A 20360-nucleotide genomic window follows, 5' to 3' on the forward strand; every position below is an offset into this window, starting at 1 on the left:
ATACTTACTGTATATCAAATACCCTTGACGTGACGAGACATTCGCATCTATCTTTGCTTTTTTTTTACCAAGCCTACATTAGTAAGTTTTGTGCGACAAGGACATTCTACTAGGTTCGTCTTTTGCAAATCCCGACCGAAATTTGAATATGATTGATCGGGCTCAAATGTCAGACATGGCTACTTAAGGTCATATCTAGATTGTTTACTAAATCTAGTACTATATTAGATTTACGTGGCCAAGGCTTCAAACTGGCAGCCGAGGTTATTTCTGCTTACGGTGGACAGTGCTGCCAGACTTTATTTGGATATGCTATTTCACCTGGCTCGCATTCTATGGAATTAATCTGTGGTATTGACATCCTATCAGTGATATTTTTCATCCAGGTTTCTTCAATGTTTGAACTTTTGGTCACATTCAAAGGTCGTGTGAATCCCAACGCTATTTTATCACATGACAGTGGCAGGTGCTGCTTCCCTGCAGATTTGAACCTTTAGCGACAACATTCAATCCGATCGCATCATCACCTCTACGGATAGTTGCAGAAAGATAACTCATCTCCAGGGACATCGTCGTTACACAGCCGTCTCCTGGTAAGTGTCAACTCCGTGATGTCTCTGATTCGCCTTTTCAGACGAGACCCTAGTTCCACCCCGCTGCCGTACACCGCGTCCCCATTGCTGCTATTCTTTCGCGATATCCTGCTATTACTACGATATTCATGGGCTTTGCCTGGGATTTTGTTGCCTCTTCGGCTCGGACACACGACTCCTTTGGATGAATTATACCTGTCATTTGGAAGTTTGATCTCTTTCTTGGTACAGGTGGTTTTGACTATCGCCCAAATTGCTTTCTTGGTCTCAATCCCATTGATGGTTATATTCCAACTGCCTGCCTTCTGGATATTTGTCTATATTGCGATCGCTTTGGCACTTAATTATGCAGTATGCATGTTCGTCTTGAACGGATTTGAGAGGATCTTGGTTTCCAATGTTCCGGAGCCCAAGCAACAAGGCCATGAAGGAGAGTGTTGGTTCTTTATTAATGGCGTTGCGAACAGGTAAGTCCAAAGGCGACGGACTCTTCGAACTGACAACCATCTAACAACACTAGTCAATACTGGCTCCAGAACAATATCGATCAACTAGCCTATTCCTTCGGCCGCAAGATCACAGGCATTCATAATCGCACGTATGTCACCTAACAGTACGAACGAACTTGACATTCCAGCTAATTATTGATCTCAAATATTCAGTGCTGGCTTAATATTCGATTTGATCGAATGTTTGATCCAGCGTTGCTTCTCCTACGCCACAGGCGATATACGAAGTGCCTACTACTTACTGAAAAGGGAGTTATTGAACCCAAACTGCGACAAAGTGGTCATGATTCTCCACAGTCAGGGCGGAATAGAAGGCAGCTTGGTAATCGATTGGCTACTTGACGAACTCCCGCAGGATCTACTTCATAAACTAGAGGTTTACACGTTCGGGAATGCCGCAAACCACTTCAACAATCCCCGCCAATCCTCCACCTGTCAGCCTATTGTCCGGTCGATCGGGCATATCGAACACTACGCAAACTCACAGGATGCAGTCTCCCACCTTGGTGTTCTTCATTTCACCAATGTCCCAAATCGATACCTAGGTCGGCTATTTATTCGTCCTGGGTCCGGCCACATGATGAACCAACACTATCTTGATAATATGTTTACTCTCGGACCGGATCATAAAGTACTCGAGTCGAATGAATTCATGGATATGGAAGTTGATATGACATGGAGCGAATCGGATAAGTTGTTAAACAAGCGAGATGAAAACCGAGAGATGACCCTGCTGCCAATACCAAACATCGAGATTTCAAACTCGTCAGAAAGTCGACAGTCGAATGGTACCCAGGCCTGGCGTGTTAAAGATTTCAGTCGTCTCTGGCAGTATCGAAACGGTGGTACCCCAGGCAGGGCCCCGGGATTACGACAAGAAAATGATCGAAGCCTGCTGTGAAGAGCCTAGTTGAATTGGGAACGTTGGAGTAGTAGGTATCCGCACTTGTGCTTTGTTTCCGGGTATTTAGATCAATATAGGGCCCCGGGGGGATTTGAGTCCGTTCAATTGCAATATGTTCTAATATGAACCTTGGAATATGTCTGAACTGCACCTTTCCGGATGGACAGGGCGGGTAGAAACACAAAGAGTGTAGTACATTCGGGTGGCAGGCTCTTTTTGTTGCGCTTCAATGACTCAGTCTAAGAGACTCTTCACAGACAAACTTGAAGGAGTAAGTTGTATAGTTTTCAATATTGTAGACTTGTATCAAACCACACATAGTGGAATTTTTGACATCATTCGGGTCTATTTCCCAGACATGCATCATGCTACACTGATAGAATGACATTGTCCGGGTCGTACATATATTCAGGTCCACCATTCAGAGATAGGAACACTAGCAGCCAAGCCTCAACCGAGCCACGGCCATAGATATATCGACGGTATATCCTCGTTCTAGGTCTCAAAAGCAAAAGGAACGCCCATCGCCGTGCAATGCAAGTAGAAGGTATAGAAGAGAAGACAAGGGGGGGTGAAAGTCAGCGTCAGCTCTTTCAAGCCTTACCCTTCTTCTTGTCCTTCTTCTTCTTTTCAGTGCCTGCTCCCGAGCCCTCTCCACCGGGCATACCAGGCATACCCATCCCAGGCATTCCGGGGATCTGGGGCATCTGGGGCATGCCAGGCATACCTTGCATGTTTTGCATCTCCGCCATGGCTTCCTTGAACGGATTATCGCTGACACCTCCGCCGCTGTAGGCGGGCGAGTGGATGGGAAGAATCTTGCCGATCTTCCAACCGCGCGGGGCTGGAGGCGCCTCGGGAAGCTTCTCCGGCATAGGGAGGCCGCGAATTCGAAGTCGGTAGGGGGATTTCTCGTCGGTCGGGTGAGCTTGGAGGTATTGGGCGACGAGGATGTAGAGGTGGTGTTCTAGAGGTGCAAGTAAGTGGTCAGTTGTGAGGGTTCAATCCAAATCAAAGCCCGGTGGCCTTCGCTTCGTAGGAGCCCGTTGAGCCACATACTGTTCTTAATTTTAGAGTTCATCGATTTGCCATCTTCATTCTTCAGCAACACGCGCACACGACCAGGGTTGGCCCAGTCCTTGGGGTGTAGCTTCTCCGGTTCCAAGCCAGCCTGCAAACCCAACATCTGCACGGCATCGACAATGTCGCGGGCCAGGGGATTCTCGACTGCCAGCTCGGAGCCAACCTTGCGCCCATCGGTACGGGATCGGGTCTTGTCGAAGTAGATGGGGTAGAGGCATTGGAAGTGTTTGGGGATTTCGCGCGTAGGTTCGGGCACTTGGTTCATGGGCATTTGATTCATCATCGGCGGTGCAGGTGCCGGTGCGGGCGCAGGCGTGGCCTTGGGAGGGTTAGCCTGACGCGGGGCGATGGGCTCAATGATGACATTGTCGGCGAAGTCATCATCGGAGGGGGCGATCTCCTCAGGATCGGAATCAGACAGCTCTTCGACTCGAGCGTGCGACATGGTGTGTGTGTGGGGGAGGTGAAGTGGGAGGAAGAAAGTGCGGGAGTGCGGGAGTGCTTTGGCTTTGGCACTTCAAGCGGGCGAGAGTGGCCTTTGCGGTGCGGATTGACCAGTTGGCGGGAGTACTACTACCCAGTTTACACTCAATATCAACACATCTTCAACTTGAATATTCTAAAAGTACAATCTTCATTTCTATTTCTATTTCTATTTCTATCCTCCATTTAAGCGTGGAGATCCCCCCTTGGCAGCGTCAAATTAGACCGTTTCACCATCTCGTCAACCATCAGCTGGCTGGCTCCCATATATTGAGTAGGATCGCATAGTCCCGTCAATTGATCCGCGGTGAAAATACTCGTCATTACTGTAGATTCTTTCAACACCTCAAGTAGAGATCGGTTGTTCTCAATAGCAGCTTTGCAAGCTTCATACACCTCGTCGTGTGCCTTTTGACGTCCAATATGAGGTGCAAGAGCCATCATGACCGCCTCGCCCACAATCAATCCCTTTGTTGAGTGCAGGTTACGCTCCATAGAGTCCACTTTCACAACCAATCCATCCAGAGCAAAGTTCGTCTGATGGAGGGCACCTACTGCAGTAACAAACGCATCTGGAACCGCCACCCATTCAAGATGCCATGGTCCAGACGCTCGCTCAAAGTCAGTGATCATCGCGTCCAACCCTAACGACGCATTGGCCCGGAGAATCTTAGAAGCAGCGAGAATAACCTCGGAGGAGATGGGATTCCGCTTCTGCGGCATGGTCGATGAAGCACCGCGGTGAGGGACAAATGGCTCAGACACTTCGTCAAATTCGTTCGAGGACATAATCATGAGATCCAACGCGATCTTTCCCAAGGTTCCACCGACCAGGGCTAGGAAATTGGTGATCTCGGCCACATTGTCTCTTGCGACATGCCATGTGATGGCTGGGTTTTGCAGGCCCAGTTCGATAGCGAGCTGTTCGCGAACTCTGAGGCCTGTGTCGTCGGAGCCCAGCGAGGCCACAGTTCCAGCTGCTCCTCCAAATTGCACCAGCAAACATCTCCGCTTCATTTCTTCAAGCCTTTCAATATGACGAAGAACACTCGAGAGGTAAACGGCACATTTGTAGCCAAATGTGCAAGGCAGGGCGTGTTGGAGATGTGTACGGCCCGCCATTGGACTAAACAGACGTTAGTATACTAATTCACATCACAGCAATAGGAAAAGACGAAGGGGACATACGTGTCCCGGTGAGTTGTTGCTAATGTTGTCAAGGTCCCTCTTAGAGATTCGAGTTCTCTTTGAACGAGCACTAGACCACGTTTAATTTGCAACATGGATGCATCATCCATGATATCCTGTGTCGTTGCTCCCCAGTGGATATACTTGGAGGTTTCATTGGGCGTGCCTTCGACAAGCTGGCAGACAAGAGGGAGAACGGGGTATCCAACGACATCTGTTTCCCTTGCAAGACGGTCATAGCTGTGACGAGTTAGAGATTATCCTTTCGGGTCGTTTTGGTCAACGTACTCAAGTTGAAGGTTGGAAAATGATTTCGTGATCGAATCTCCCGCTTCCGATGGAATAACGCCGATCTTTGATTGAGCGCGTGCGAGAGCTGCCTCAACCTCAATTAAACATTTGACGTATGCATCGTCTGTGAAGATATCACGTATTTCTTGTGTTCCGAACAAATTGCGGAACACACGCGAGTCGAGAGCGGAGACGGACATGGCGAGAGGATTGTAGGGATTAAGGGAAAATGCGGGAAATAAATAAACTCAAGATCCAAACTGGAGATTATCAGCTTTAAATAATCCATTCCTACCTTCGCTTTTTGTCCGGGGCCCCTCATGCGGAACTAACGCCTGCTCCGCTGGAGTGGGTTGGGTTCCTCGGAATAAGGGTCTATCCCGAAGATATTGTGGGGCTGGTCGATCATATACATTCTCTCAGGCTGCCTGTTGCAGGGTCAGTCAAGCTCAAAAAAGTAGTAAATAGAAGGGATGCTTAAGGTACTCCATTTTCAATTACCTGGAAAGATTGGAAGTCTCCAATGACTTCAGCCAGGGGATAAAAGGGGAGCGCTGCCAGCGGCCTGGTTATCTCTTCAAGTTCAAGTTCAAGAAGATCAAGATCCTTGAGTATGTCATTGCCATATCTTAGAGTACAATGCCTGCTGTGCTGTCGCTCTTTCATTCAGTCAAAAAACTAGCATCGATTGAAGCATCGCCTCGAAAGCCCCCTTCTCTTGCTCTGTCACGGTCTCTAGGCCCGCCTTAGCACGAGGTTCCTGTATGAAGTCGCCAAACCTGTCCTCCCCAAGTCCGGCGCATGCCATCCTGACCCATAGACGAGACTGGTTTCAAATTTAACTCTCCCTCCTCATTGAACTATTTCAACATCCTATTCTAATGTTTACACCACTTAGGAGGTAAGTAAATAATGACCTCGACTTGCTTTGTAGTGGCACGATCCGCAATGGGGTAAAAAGCCTCAAACAGAGGCCGTTGGCCAAAAATCTCCCAGAAAGTACAGGCAAGTGTCAAAATGTCGGAGGTAAAAGAGAGAGACTTGTCAGAGAATCCACTCTCAGGCGGCTGGAGGGTAGGGAGGGGTTTTGAGGATAGTCTGAGCGTCTTGTGCGGATTGAAAGATTTTCCAAAGTCGCTAATGATGATCTTCTCTTCTCGTGAACAATATCATCACTACAAGCGCCAAACCAACTAGGAACATATACATTAGCTGGTACGCCCTCCAACAATGGCATTCCATCAATGCGGATAAATCGGTCCGCAGGGTCGACCTGAATTTGTAGGTATTCAATTGGGATTTGAGACAGCTTAATGAAGTCAATGCCTTCAGTGCTGCCATTCAGGTATAGACGGGATAGGGCAAAGTCGAACGTAAAAATTGTACAGGCATGCCAGATAGTCCAGAGCAAGCGGCGAATATTTAAAAGAGGAAATGATCATCAGAAAGATTAAAGGAAAGCGACTAGATTATTGATGTAGAGGGGCACTACCATTAAATCGACGTGTAGGACAGTGGAGGCGTTATTCCTCTTCTAGTTTTGTTCATGAATACCACGGCATGTCCGGTCAGAGGTTTTGGCTACACCATACTGAATTGCTAGATCCGGATCAACAAGAAACAGCATCTTACCCTTGACCGCAGTTCCCGAGACAAGATGTTCATGAGCTTCAACAGCATCGCGCAATGGAAAAAGCTTAGCAATACTCGGCGTGAGCTTATTTCTGCGGACCTTTTCCAAAATCGCTTTGAATTCAACGAGCGAAGCGCCATGAAAGGTGGGGAACCCTGATCCAATACCACCAAAGCTCATACGCGGCTGCAGCCGCGCTGCAAGTGTCTCAGCTACACTATGCTGCATCGCGCTACCATCCGCAGCAATCTCTGACATGATTCCAAATACAACGACCCTTCCGATATTGTCCTTTGTTGCAGATAAGCTCTTTTGGAGACTATCCTCGCTGCAAACTCCATCATACGCGACGTCGACGCCCTCGTTGGCCAATGCCCGTACCTGTTTGACAAGATCAGGAGCATTGCGGTCGACCGGTTCCACACCGAGTGATCTCAGATAGTCAAATTTAGAGGGCGAGCAAGTCCCGATCATCTTGATCTTCATGTCAAACGCAGTGACTAGCTGCGCAACAGCAGTGCCAATGCCCCCACTCGCAGAGCCGATCAAAATACTCGAACCAGGCTTGAGCTGGACTCCGCTGCGGTTGAGCAAGCCCCAGGCCGTCATATAGTTAAGTGGTAGGGATGCAACTTTCAAAGGATCATCAGTACGTTCAATACGTATAAGTTTCGTATATGATATGACGATATGGGTGGCATGAGCGCCGGTGGTGCACAAGGAGACAACACGATCTCCAGGAGCCAATTGTATATCCTGTGGCACAGATTCACCGAATGCGACGATCTCGCCCACAAAATCATATCCTGGTGTGAATCCCGGCTTGATGGTATCAGGGTGAGGATAGCCGCCTGCTCTTTGAATGTTGTCCACCCCAGCAATTCCAGCAACGATGATGCGGACAAGAACTTTGTCGGCGGAGAGTTCGGGAATTTGGTACCAAGGTTTCCATTGCAGCATGGATGGAATGCCAAATTCGGTCACAACCCAACAGCCCGCTTGGTCTGGTGTGACGCCGGTGTTCGGGCTTCTCAGGATTGAAGACATGTTTGATTCGGTACGTAGTCTTTGAATAGAGGACCGAGGGCTGGAGCAATTCAATATACCTGGGCTTAGGATGAACAAGACAGGGGGTCAAACCAATACATCCGCACAATAATTGATTTCTAATCGATTAATGCTGAAAATTCCAGGGCATTTGACCCATTTTTACGAGAGTATGATTATGGTGGTGGATTCTAGAACGCCGAAACTGGAAGCAGCTGTGGAATGCCGGTGGAGTGCCGGTGGGAGGCCGGTGGGACTTGCGGGTTATATCAGGCTCTGTAAGAGTACCCACTGGTGTTTCCTAGGTTATTTCATACAGAGGGGCTTTATAGTAATAGAGTACCATAACCAAAACCCGCATCCGTGAACTGGTGAATAATCGCACCCATATTGAAATTAAATTCTCGAAGAACTCGGTATTTCTGAAAAGAAAAGGGGGTCATAGATCTTTGAGGGAGACACTTTGACTTGAATCCGTAAAATCCTCTTCCAAATCATAAGGCACGCTTCATGTGAAACTACATCCCATCCACCTGTTCATACACATAGAGTACATGTAATAATACGTAAGAGTTACCAACGCTAGCCTACGCTTTCCTTGACGCCTTATAAATCAAAAAAGACAACATCGCTATCCCACCCTTTCTTACAGATAAAGGGTGCCAAATTCCCCTATTTGGTGCTATCCGCGATTAGTTGCATCGACTCGAGTCTATTACGGATCCTCATCAATCAATTATACTTGAATCTGGTGCCGGTAGAATTCGTACCAACAAGAATGGAACAAATGAAAGCTGTCAGGCTCACCACTAGAGACGGGAAAAGAAGCCCCGAGTTACGTCACGAGCCTATCCCGAAGCCTGATCGTCACCAGGTGCTTATTCGCGTTCATGCCACGTCGCTGAACTTCCGTGACCAGGCTTTGTTGAGCCATCAACCTATCGTGGCCACGTCGAAGGATATCGTGCCTTTATCGGATGGTGCTGGCGAGGTGGTCGCTATTGGTGAAGATGTCTCGCGTGCCAAAGTCGGCGACCGTGTCGCCGCTAATTGCTTCGTGCATTGGATCAGCGGCCCATTCGTCCCCGAATATCAGACAGCCAGTCTCGGCTTGAGTACAGACGGAATGTTGACCGAATATGCAGTGCTGCATGAAAACGCTGTGGTCCATCTGCCGGCATCTATCTCCTATATCGAAGCTGCCGCTCTTCCTTGCGCAGCCGGTGCCGCTTGGTCGTCGCTTAACCTCGCCTCGCCCCTCCAGCCGGGTCAGACGGTGCTGATCCAAGGTACGGGCGGTGTTGCCCTTTTCGCTCTTCAAATTGCGAAAATGTTTGGTGCTCGAGTCCTAGCGATCACATCTTCTGATGAAAAGGCGGCAAAGCTCAAGGAGCTTGGCGCTGAAGCCGTTGTCAATTACAACACATTCCCTGATTGGGACCGCGAAATTCTCGCCCTTACCGATGGTCTCAGGTGTTGATAAGGTAATCGACATCGCTGGCGAAAAGACAATCACCAAATCCGCCGCGTCGGCCAAAATTCGTGGCGAGGTTGCAGTAGTTGGAGCTACAAGCGGCCTCGGCGGCGGTATCTCCCCGTCGACATCCTTTACCGATCACTTTTCCTCGGCGCCTCATCTGTAGGTCCCCGGACCCGACTCGAAGCCATAATTAAGGCTATGGCGATGCATAAGGTGCACCCGGTCATTGATCGTGTCTATCCGTTTGCTAAATATCGTGAGGCGTATCAGCGGATCGAAAGCGGAAAACAAATGGGCAAAGTTGTTATCGATTGCACAAAATAGGCCGCTATTATCAATTCTATTTGTGTAATGATTTCGTCTGTAAAGATATGGGACCGGATTTTGATTCCCGACATTCATGTCTCAAATTCAACTCGTATGCAGAGTAGTAATAGTTCAAAAGGCTACAATAAAAACTTTGTCGATATTGATCAGACGAGATATGCGGAATCTGTGTGTAGAGATACCTGTATTGATTCGACTGACAACCGAGCAATATTGGCTCTTTCTAAACTGAAAATAGCTACCTACAAGTACCAGCATAAAGTACCCAGGACTTTTACGAGGAAAGAGAGGTGAGTGGTGCATCCAGTGCCGCTAGGCACTTAGGCTCTCAGTTATGCCGGCGCTGGGTTACATGTAGGGCTGTTATCATAATCAGTCCAATTCTTATTGACCGGAGCAGGGTCTGGTTACGAGTTCTTGCCTCAATTTAAAAACAGCGCCTGCTAATTGAAGTTTAGTTGAATGATTGATTTATGAACCGTGGTATTGACAAAGTGGGGCCCACCACCTTCCACCGCCTCCCACCGGCTTCCCACCGGCCTTACTCCAATTCTTAGCTAGTACGATTGACAGTTAGCATTGAAAATGTTGCGCGATGCGTGGAAAATGGACAAGAAAATAAGGCCTTTGGAGCATCTTACAGTATCTATTATAGCGAAAAACATTGCATTGAGGTATGTCACCCTACGGAGTAGTTATGGCATGGCTGTCGTGACAGATGCCTGTAGGCGGTGGGTGGGTACCCGGTGGGTACCCGGTGGGCACCCGCAGCATAATTTGGCCCCAATGATAATCCATGCGTCATCAGGTAGTGATCGATAGCGAAATGATGTACACTTTAGCTTTGTCGGTTTCTGATCACAAATCACAAACCACTCAGAAGAAAATCCGAAAACAAAGCCTATAAGTTCTCAGCAAGGCCGCCGATATCTGTCTGAGAAGCTATCTCTCTCTACTCTACGATAATGTCTCCTTCTATATTGATTGTTGGCGCTACCGGCAACACTGGCCGAGCAGTCACTCAAACTTTGCCAAAGTTACTCCAATCATGCAGCACTTTGTCCAGTCATCGCATTATTGCTCTTACTCGTTCTTCTGACAGTCCGGCGGCAAAGGAGCTTGCCAAACTCCCTGGGGTTGAAGTGGTGGAGCAGAACTGGGTGGAAATCACTGCCGAGTGGCTTCGCACCAATGAAGTCACTAGAGCTTTTATTGCATCCCACAATGAGCCTACCCAGTTCGCCGAAGAATCAACTTTCTATCTTAACGCCCTCACCGCTGGCGTTCAATATGTTGTGCGGATCTCAACCACTGCTGCAAATGTCCGCCCTGATTGCCCTGCCTATTACCCACGTCAACACTGGGCTATTGAGGCCCTTCTGGGCTCATTGGAGTTCAAGAACCTGCACTGGACATCTCTTCAGCCCAACATCTTTTCGACACTTATTATGTCCCCTGCCGCAGAGTTGATCAAAAATTACCGTAAGACTGGAGAGCAGGATACTCTTCGTCTTATGCTGGCGGAAGATGCCCCTGTCGGCATCATCGACCCTTACGAGATTGGGGTGGCCGCAGCTCATCTCTTGTCCCAGGATGATACTTCAGTAGACAACAAGGCCAAGTACGTTCTCAACGGACCCGAGGATATCACTGGAAAGAAGATCGTCGAAATGGTTGAGCAGTATATTGGCACACCTCTGAAGGACGTCAGCTACAAAGATGTCTCGTTTATCGAAATGCTTTATCAGTACCAGTACGCAGCAACCAAACAATCGAAGAACGTCATCTACTCCATTCAACGCGCTCCTGAGACTGCTTGGGCAGGGCAATGCTCGACTTCTACATCTAGCAAAGAGATCCTAGAGCTTGCTGCTCCAAAACGCTCACCTGCTGATGTCTTGAAGTCTCTGCTGGAGGATTAGGAAATAAAATATTTGAGATGGATGTTCCAGTCTAATGATTTCTGATGCTTGAGGCTGTCGGAATGATTCATATTCGATTGCTGCTTCTTTGGTTTTGATCTTGACTGGCAGTTAATACTCAGAATATTTTATTAAGTCCAGGGCAAGTGATGCTGCATACTATCATGCATCCTCCCATGGTCAAATTTAGAAAAAAAAAATGTCATTTAGTGAAAGCTTCGAATCCATTCCAACAAAATCTATAATTTTCCTCGATCGTAGAAGAATCGCAATACCACTTTCCCAGGCGCAAATATTGAATCACTCTCAATAAGATCATTTGGCACTAGTTATCATAGAAAGATTTCACTAACTAGTGAACCAATCATCTTCGCTAATGAAAACTATGGAATTGCATAATGCGGTAGTGTACTAAAGCAATAAACCAGTGGACTCGTAGGGAAATCAAAGAATCAGAACCTCAGAAACATCTAGGACTGGTGCCCGTCGGCTGCATTATTTTGTGAACTTGTGACTCAAGAATGCGAATTCCCTTGATTACTTGAACTTGTATTAAATTTCATCCCTATAAGCAAATAAAGCGAGAAAGATCATTTTCTGTGGCTGGTGGCTGGTGGGGCTGATGGGTGGAACTTACCCAGAATGACTAATATCGCATGACTTGGGTTTCCTCGGGCTCCTTTCCGTGAGTAATACGCGAACTCTACCGCTAAAAGTCAGGGCATTGCATAGGACATTTATCACTTCACGCAGTTGTTGAACTGATGAATAGAAGTTCTTCCACAATGAAGAACAAGGTACACAACCCCCAAGTTTCCGGAAAGGAGTTCCCGTGTCAGCATCCTGGCTGTGGCGCGACGTACCAACGCAGAGAGCACTTAAGTCGTCATGAGGCGCAACACTTTGGGCAGCGATCTTTCGATTGTTCATTTTGTGGCCGTCATTTTGGGCGAAGGTAAGCAGTAGCGCTGTCTTCTCATATCCATTTGGTAAAAAACATTCTCAAACTTGTTATCTCTAGCGACACTCTCCGTCGACATGTGCGACAACGTCATAAAATCAACGAACCTCTTTCGCGCGCCCTGAAAGCCTGCACAAATTGTCGAACCATCAAGGCGCGATGTGAAGGAGGGCCCCCATGTAGCGAGTGCCTACGTCGCCAAGTCACCTGCTCTCTCAGTCAGCAGGACGAGATGACCAAAAGCAATACTCCTCTTGATTGGGTACACCCAGCACCTATTCTGAAGCCAAAATATCCTTTTGATCTGGAAAAGTCTCCATCCGAGAAAGAACGACAGGGTATCGAGTTATACTTTGAGTCATTTCACCCTCATTGGCCTTTTATTCACCAAGGGTCATTCAATGCAAATTGTGAAACACCTCTTCTAGTGCAGGCAATGGTTGCCATTGGCCTATGGACAAGCGGGGACCAGAGCGCACAGGCTATTGCAGTGGACCTTCATGACGTGTTGAACATAGCAATACTTCAGCAAAAGGTACGTGAATATGCCCGTGCACTGAGATGAGCCACTTCTGCTGATATTGGCTCCGTAGGAGAAATGGGATGCTTCTACAGCAGAAGATGCGTGTAGCTCATGCTTCTGGCCTATTCCAACATATCAGGCCATACTATTACACATCATGTTCTCCATAATGGCCACAGCTGGCGTTCGAATTGGACTTGACTTGAAACCCACTCTTTCATCTGAGGGCATGCATCTACTCGAGCCTCTTATCCTTAGTTGCAAAAGGTTAGGCATGTTATATTATCCTAACATGCTTGCTCGATACGAACCAAACGTTTTGCTCTCTTATGCCTGGGTTGGTATAGAGGAGGTTAAGCGGTTTAATCTTGCTCTCTACAAAGTTTGGAACACTCTAGGCTGTAGTATTGAGAGGGAAAAAGCCTCTGATACTGCTGGTACCGCAGGTCAGGTGCTCAGTGCTTGCGACTTACAGTTCCCATTGCCGACAAATGATTCTTTATGGAATGCAGTGAGTGAAAACGAATGGATGTCTGCCGCTAGAGAGGATGCGGATACCCTTAGCCTGCATGACAAGATGGAGCAAAGATGGATTTCGAGATCCGCAAGTTTGTTGCGGGCCGTTAAATAGCTTCATTGTTTCACGGAGCGAAGACCATGGTCTTCAGAAATTCACTAGCCAAATGTCTTAAGAACAAGTCCGCTTTCTCGTTGAAGATATTCATCGAAAGTGATGGGTGTGAGAGGGTACTTAATTTCCACACGTCAAATGGCTCATTTCCAGCCGGAACCATGTCGAACAGCGTACAGACTCGCGGACTCGCAATCAGTACTAAGGCTGGAACTGCAGGAGAACGCAGAGCTCGTATCCGGGGCTATCAGTGCCTACATTCTATCGAATATCGAATCTCTACAAGACGAGTCGGACCGGGCATATGTTGAACAAGTCCTCCGCGTCAAAGCCGAGGCTACTGTCAGCTCGTCCTCTCAGCCGTCACACTGGCCTACCAGCCGTTTCAGCTGCTGGGGCTGGGAGTATTGTCTGAAATCCCAGACAAGGTTGTGAAAAGCACCGGACGGGTGGAGCAGATAGTGAAGAAGAGCGGTTCCTTCCTTATAGCTCGTGATTATTCCATCTACTTTGTACATCAGTCTGCCAAGGACTGTTTGATCGGAAAGGGTGACCTGAGCGTATTCCCCTCTGGATCTGCGGTAACCCATCGCTGTATGTTCACGCAATCTCTGCAGATCATGAAGAAGGTATTGCGGCGCGACATGTACAGTCTGGGCGCCTTAGGTACTCCTATCAACCAGGCCCAGCCGCCTGAGCCAGATCTACTTGCATTCGCACGCTACTTATGTGTCTACTGGGTGAACCATTGAGAACAATGTAGATCAACCGAAGATTTCCAGGACGCTGGCACTGTTGACACATTCCTCCGAAGCCGATGTCTCTACTGGCTTGAGGCACTGAGTTCCCTTCAAGGCGTAACAGGTGGGATACTTCTGGTACGGGTATGTGTTTATTTCGAGTCTTTCAAGGTGTTCTAATATCACTATAAAGGTGATCAGGAGCAGCCGGATTGCAGGGCCTGGTCCAGGATGTGTACCGGTTTACACGCTACCATCGAGACGCAATCGAAACCAGACCCCTCCAGGTGTATAGGTCGGGGCTGATATTCAGCCCACGACAAAGTATGATAAAGCAGCTGTTCCAGCACGGGCATGACAGAGTCAACTCAGTGGTGTTCTCCACGACAGCAGCCGCGTCGCGTCCGGATCGTACGACAACACCTTCAAGATCTGGGATGCGTAGGATTGCCTCTTCTGTCAGCAATCTTTCTTTCGACTTCACTGGCTCTTGTCTTCACACTGACGTTGGGATTGTCATCCTTCGCGACTTGCTGACTCCTGCCCCTACCACTTCGACAAAGTTTCCCCCTTCAGAATCTCACTCCTGGCGATTCAACAGCCGCAAACCTCTGAGTACCAAGGCTACTGTATCGGTTTCGATGGGTCCTGGATCACACAGTATTTACAAAATTGTTTATGGGTGCCTCAAATGTATTGCCCAGCCTGTTCAGCTGTAGGACGGGCTGGGTCAGCCTTTACGATTAGCTGCCAGTCTGGCCGCGTCCTGATCTTTGGATTCTCAGCTGACGATTATAGCTGAGCACCTGCGGTCAATGGCCAAGAAAATAAAGATATTATGTGACTTGAGCAATTTTACCCAGGCCTAGTCTTGCCACGCACAATACTTTCCAATGGACTGTCATGGCAGTCACCTGATTGTCGGTCTAGGCGTAGGGAGGTGATAACCCGTAATATTCACCGACAGGGCTGTGAGGCGGCTGCCATGTTGAGCGACGGTTGTAATATTCATATGCCAAGTTACATCATTGTTATATTTCCGACGCCATTCAAGTCTCAAGTGATCTTGATCGCGGGGTCATTTTTGTTAACGCACACCCAAGATTTTGTAGGCCATCCTTTTGATTTCAGTAATCAAAAAATAACGTGGTCGCTTTCTAACTGAAATTCCTAAGATAAGCCTCAAGATCCATATAATTTACTGTACGATTCAAATGCAGACTGCAGTCTTCGATAGGGCTTGTGCCTTGGAGCTCCTGCGATCTACTGATCCTTTCATTGAGGAAAGAGAACTTTCCACACACTCATGGGCCAGCTTTATAGTATAATATTTAAAGAATAATATATCTATTATAACTTAGAAGATATAAGGAAGTAGAATTCTATCTTGTATATATACAGGGAGAATCTGATACTACTAATTATAATAGAATTTTAAGACTTATACGAATATTATACTGAGAGAAGACTAACTAGTTCTTCTGATCTCTATCTGCTTATTACACCCAGATTTATCTATATAGATGAGATAGTATAAGCTAAATTCTGAGATAAGATAGCAGTAATTATGGAAAGCAGATTGATTCTCAGCGGGAGCCAGATGCATCATCTAAACACCGGCGAGCACGCTACCCCGGTGTTATTATCGAGGTGTGCTATTCACAAAAAGGTCGATGTGTTTCGCACTTAGCGGATGAATACATCTTAAACACTGATGGGAGCGTGAACGCGGTGGTGGCCCTCGATATCGATTATAAAGGGCCCAAAAAAGCGACAAGTACTGTATGGCGACCGGAATACGCAACCTTGGATGGTAAGGAGGAGCTTCAAGCGACCGCTACTATCGAGGCGCTGGTACGTACCATATGAGTGACAATCTTTCCGAGTTTTAGTTGCTGACTGTTACAGCCATTTCGGACTGATTGCGGCCTTCCGATCGAAGAAACAGCGCTCCGACTGTCCTTGAGGGACTTCGCAACCCAGGAACTCTCACAGGGGCTCACTAGTCTCAATCAAGATTTTTCCATAACATCGACGCAGCTTTGTGACTTCCTTTCCCGCGCCAAAGAAGAACAGCCAGGGCAGATGCTACTGCAGGGCTCTATCAATCGACTACGCCCGGGAGCTGGAAAGCGTCGTCGGCCTCAAACTCCGCCGGAACAGCCAAGCTCGGAAGATGAAGGATAAGTTGCGAGGAAAAGGGAAACTAAACGAGGGCGTCGAAGCAGCGATTTTTTCCCGGACTCTTCGTCAGGGGATTCGAAGGGTGAGCTCCCTTAAAGTGGAATATGTGGAGCAGCTCAGGAAGAGTGTGCCTTCATCCGGAGATTTCAATGCTCTCCTTCTGGGTGGGCATATGCGCCCGATAGGTAGCTGTCATTGGTCAATATGTATCCCAAACTTACGACTGATAAATCTCCGATTCTTCGCTGGTCATGAGCCTTCGTTCTTATGGCTATGGATACCTCAGTCTCGCAGCACCCATATTAGTATGCTTGTCTGGATTCATATTCAGATTTACGTCCGCACTGCATGCTGCGATAACAGCTGATTCCGGCACTATCGGTATAGGCTTCGATCCTAAGGGCATCTCGCAACAGTACGACCTAAGTTCTGAAATCCAACCGATCCTTCTACTATCCAATGCGTTCTCTCTTACTAGCTGATTGTCACATAATTGATTACTTCTCATCATCCTATATTTAAGTTTCCGTCAACGTCGTGCAGCCTTCCACGCAGGGTATTTAGCTCGCCAGAATCAATCTGTTCAAGTAATTCATATCTCTGTGCATCACCGGTCTCATGCCGATAAAGAAATAGTAAAGGCAATGGATCATTCCTCCACTTGGGCACTCGCATCCGCCGTGTCTTCCAGAAAGTCCCTACCAGCGCGACAGCCCCGAGTATCCAAACAAGTACGGGTAATACAATCCATTGCCAGTGAATCGAGACATATGTCACACTGGTCAGAACATGACCTGGTGTCATGTTCGAGTTTTCCAGCTTCGAAGCTGCCTGGATGTACATGGTGTCTCGAAAGGTTTTGGAGATTGCTGCTGCAATGTTTTCCATGGCGCATCTCAACCTGATCGCTGACTCGCTACTACATCCAACAATATCTTCCCGTCCAAGGGCCTGAAGGATGTCGGATGCGGCGTACCCCATATTGTCATTTGTCGCTCCATATGATTGATGTAATGGATTGTGCGAGAACCCGCCACTCAAAATGTTCATTAAAAACGCCCTGATAGCAAATTCTGCTTCCCTCTCAAGTATAAAGGTTTGGTTAGGTTGCACACCCATATCATCTCCCCAGGGTGGATTAAAGTACCATCCTGTCTCGTTATTGGGTACAGTCGCAGTATTCCAGATCGCTAGTGTGTCATCGGTGAAGACATTGTTCCGGACAGAGGGCCTAGAAAGGCGTACGACAGGCTCAATGACGCATTCCGTTGCCTCCCATGCGTCACCGCTCAATGACAATCCTTGGTTCATAATTGGATCCGCAAGTACTGAGATATTTGCGAGTCGGGGAGTAATAAACTGTATTGGATACATTGTCGCATTGGTAAATACCAAGGCTGCATCCGGATCAACTGCAGAGCTAACGAATGCACTGAATGTAGTGGTCGATGTGACCCCCTTAAAGGATGCTTTTACGTTGCTTTTGGGGAGGGTGACATTGCAGCTCGTATCTGAAAAGCCATATTCCTCGGTCACTTTACATGACTTGGCGAGGTGCTCAGTGATGTTTGCGCAGAGTGCGCGGGTTTCCAACGATGCAACAGCACCCCATGTGCAATTTGCTGAGCTGCAGGAATACTGAGGAATGGCCCAAGGTCTCTTTTGGTCGCGGTTTAGAAGAGAATTGTATACATTCGATTTGAGTTCAGAATCGACCATTTTGTTCTCTGTCATATCGTCAATCCAAGCCACAGGTAATATGTTTCTTTTGTTTTGACCTACCTCCACTACCCGTAAGCACATATTGAAATCCATAAGCATTGTATATGGATGAATTTGCCACAAAAGCAGTTTTTGATGAATCCACAACCATTTTTTGTTGATAGTGAACTAGATTCTGCACAAATGGATCATATCCCAACGCCAGGATAACAGCCAAGCAGCTCCAGACCGCAAAATGCCTGTCCGTCGTGTTAGTCTGGAAAAACTCTAAGCTAATGAGCATGGCCTACCTAGCACGTAATCTCCATATCAACTGGATAGCGCCATAAAATCCTCGACTCGCCGTGTCAAATTGACGAAGGTCTGGTAGGGGTCGCGATGCTTGCTTGAACCATGTCCACTTCAACTGGCCTAGCACCCCGCTAATGGCAGATATAAGGCAGCCCTTTGAGACGGTGCTCAACCAGGAAATCAACGAGTTGAGAGACATGTACTTCCACTTTGGTTCAGGTGTGTTGTTGAGCGAGGCAAGGATGACGACTGTGGCAACTAGGATACCACCCGATATCGCGACTCCCAGGAGTTCCCAGACAAACCAGTCACTATCAACCGATTTCTGTGACTCTCTCCTCTGCTCCTTCGTCATGTTGTTTCGATGTTGCAGAAATAGGAGAGCCTTTAAAAGTCGGTGTTTCGGCGTTCAGGTCCGGGTTATAATGATCATCGTCTGACCTCTTAATCGGCTCATAGATAGGGCTTGCCGACTCTGGGCTTCGAGACATCTTGAGAAGTAGATTGAAACGTTCTGATGGAACGGAGCATGAAATCTCTTCCCTCTTATTTATTACCAAGAACGGAAGCACGGCTGACATGGCTGCAAGCTTTAGAGGCTAGCTGCTACCTTTCCGCGCTGCTAAACCGCTAATCAGCTAGACCCTGTCCTTGGCCCCCATAGACCCTGGGGACCAGCATGTCCGGCCAATCGTACCCCGGAGACTCCGGTTGATATAGACCTAGGCAAACCACCTTGCATTAGCTCTTGAGCGCAATTACCCTCGCACGTATTTCGCTAAACCAGTATCCTCGTCGTACTGAGTAGAAGCTGGCAAACATTGATCGTACAGAGAACCTCCATACAATTTTGGGCTTCCAAGGCGCTCTAATTATACTCCCACGGTATTTCGAGTGAGTTGCGCTGAGCTTGCGGAAGCCAACGGAGCCGGTTGTCTAGTTGATAGAAAGTACTAACCATAGCGCTCTTTAAACAGCAGGAATAAAAAAAAGGGGTATCGGGTGGGGTCCAAAACACGTTATAAGTTCGTTGTTTTCGCGTGGCAGTGCTCTTCGAAATAGCGGCAAAAGTACACGGGCACAAGTGTAGACTACCCCTATTATTGTATCATATCGTAGTACGACCGTTTATAAACGTTAATTTCTGTCGACCTATTTATTTCCTCCTACCTTCGTCCGTATTTGGAGTCTACTCTAACCCTTATCACTGAGTCTGCCTTGTCGCCGAAGTCCCTTTAACTGTGAAGGGCTGAAGCAAGACTTGATTAAATCTAACTAGGCCAACATGCTGTTTACAAAAAGCTTGGACAAGGAAAGGAGTGGAACAAGCGGAACAACGACAGAAGTAACGTGCAAGGCGGTGGCAGAACGGGGGCGTGCGGGAAAGAGGCTATGGCAAGGCCATTGTGAGAAGCGGGTCTGACCCGTGACATTAGCATCATGATCGATTAGCGGAGATAATAATCGTATGATCATTTCCAGAAAAATTACCAAGTAGCCAATCATGTGACTCTCTCTTACAATACGTTTCCAGGATCTGAAACTCACCAAACTAAAGCTAGACAAGGGTTTTTTAAAATAGAGTTTGGGAAAAGAAATCGAAAGCAATAAACTACTGAAACTGATTTCGAGCACGTGTGTACCGAGTCTGGAGAAACAGAGAAGCCTCTAATAATGATATGGATGGGCTCATATGAGTTCATGAACTAATCTCAGCGGACACAGTATGTCCCGCCTTTGGGAACCACTTATCCTGTGCTTCTTTCCAGCGTAGTAGACGTAAATGTCCACGTGACATTCCTGATGTCAGGACAACAGACACGATTTGGCCCAAGGCGACATCGAATT

At 47.6% G+C, this 20360-nt stretch overlaps 10 protein-coding genes across 10 annotated transcripts; 6 read left to right on the forward strand and 4 right to left on the reverse strand.

Moving 5' to 3' along the window:
- Positions 1-611: 611 nt before the first annotated feature.
- Positions 612-2003, forward strand: N7509_011577 (uncharacterized protein; the record flags this gene model as incomplete). The annotated part of the gene is made up of 3 exons (XM_056636214.1): positions 612-1060; positions 1114-1191; positions 1256-2003. The coding sequence occupies 3 exons, from the start codon at positions 612-614 to the stop codon at positions 2001-2003; spliced, it is 1275 nt and encodes a 424-aa protein (XP_056482244.1).
- A 596-nt stretch (positions 2004-2599) lies between these two features.
- On the reverse strand, positions 2600-3534 carry N7509_011578 (RNA-binding signal recognition particle subunit SEC65; the record flags this gene model as incomplete). Its single annotated transcript, XM_056636215.1, has 2 exons — positions 2600-2973; positions 3066-3534. 2 exons carry the CDS (start codon positions 3532-3534, stop codon positions 2600-2602), a joined length of 843 nt encoding a protein of 280 aa, XP_056482245.1.
- A 224-nt stretch (positions 3535-3758) lies between these two features.
- Positions 3759-5251, reverse strand: N7509_011579 (class-II fumarase/aspartase family protein; the record flags this gene model as incomplete). Its single annotated transcript, XM_056636216.1, has 2 exons — positions 3759-4620; positions 5049-5251. The coding sequence occupies 2 exons, from the start codon at positions 5249-5251 to the stop codon at positions 3759-3761; spliced, it is 1065 nt and encodes a 354-aa protein (XP_056482246.1).
- A 1334-nt stretch (positions 5252-6585) lies between these two features.
- On the reverse strand, positions 6586-7731 carry N7509_011580 (quinone oxidoreductase family protein; the record flags this gene model as incomplete). The annotated part of the gene is made up of 1 exon (XM_056636217.1): positions 6586-7731. The coding sequence occupies one exon, from the start codon at positions 7729-7731 to the stop codon at positions 6586-6588; it is 1146 nt and encodes a 381-aa protein (XP_056482247.1).
- A 778-nt stretch (positions 7732-8509) lies between these two features.
- N7509_011581 (zinc-dependent alcohol dehydrogenase family protein) lies at positions 8510-9211 on the forward strand (the record flags this gene model as incomplete). Its single annotated transcript, XM_056636218.1, has 1 exon — positions 8510-9211. One exon carries the CDS (start codon positions 8510-8512, stop codon positions 9209-9211), a length of 702 nt encoding a protein of 233 aa, XP_056482248.1.
- A 1292-nt stretch (positions 9212-10503) lies between these two features.
- N7509_011582 (uncharacterized protein) lies at positions 10504-11460 on the forward strand (the record flags this gene model as incomplete). The annotated part of the gene is made up of 1 exon (XM_056636219.1): positions 10504-11460. The coding sequence occupies one exon, from the start codon at positions 10504-10506 to the stop codon at positions 11458-11460; it is 957 nt and encodes a 318-aa protein (XP_056482249.1).
- A 785-nt stretch (positions 11461-12245) lies between these two features.
- Positions 12246-13575, forward strand: N7509_011583 (Zn(II)2Cys6 transcription factor; the record flags this gene model as incomplete). The annotated part of the gene is made up of 3 exons (XM_056636220.1): positions 12246-12415; positions 12482-12956; positions 13015-13575. The coding sequence occupies 3 exons, from the start codon at positions 12246-12248 to the stop codon at positions 13573-13575; spliced, it is 1206 nt and encodes a 401-aa protein (XP_056482250.1).
- A 138-nt stretch (positions 13576-13713) lies between these two features.
- On the forward strand, positions 13714-14327 carry N7509_011584 (Vegetative incompatibility protein HET-E-1; the record flags this gene model as incomplete). Its single annotated transcript, XM_056636221.1, has 2 exons — positions 13714-13917; positions 13965-14327. The coding sequence occupies 2 exons, from the start codon at positions 13714-13716 to the stop codon at positions 14325-14327; spliced, it is 567 nt and encodes a 188-aa protein (XP_056482251.1).
- Positions 14328-15884: 1557 nt separating this feature from the next.
- N7509_011585 (uncharacterized protein) lies at positions 15885-16898 on the forward strand (the record flags this gene model as incomplete). Its single annotated transcript, XM_056636222.1, has 2 exons — positions 15885-16169; positions 16224-16898. Coding segments are annotated over 2 exons (564 nt in total), but the record flags the coding sequence as incomplete, so codon positions are not given.
- A 108-nt stretch (positions 16899-17006) lies between these two features.
- Positions 17007-18867, reverse strand: N7509_011586 (DUF3176 domain-containing protein; the record flags this gene model as incomplete). Its single annotated transcript, XM_056636223.1, has 3 exons — positions 17007-18226; positions 18282-18460; positions 18512-18867. The coding sequence occupies 3 exons, from the start codon at positions 18865-18867 to the stop codon at positions 17007-17009; spliced, it is 1755 nt and encodes a 584-aa protein (XP_056482253.1).
- Between the last annotated feature and the right edge of the window lie 1493 nt (positions 18868-20360).

The sequence above is a fragment of the Penicillium cosmopolitanum genome (assembly GCF_028827165.1).
Source record: "Penicillium cosmopolitanum strain IBT 29677 chromosome Unknown utg000011l:1.0-3548175.0:1.0-3550911.0, whole genome shotgun sequence".
Taxonomy (NCBI): Eukaryota; Fungi; Ascomycota; class Eurotiomycetes; order Eurotiales; family Aspergillaceae; genus Penicillium; species Penicillium cosmopolitanum.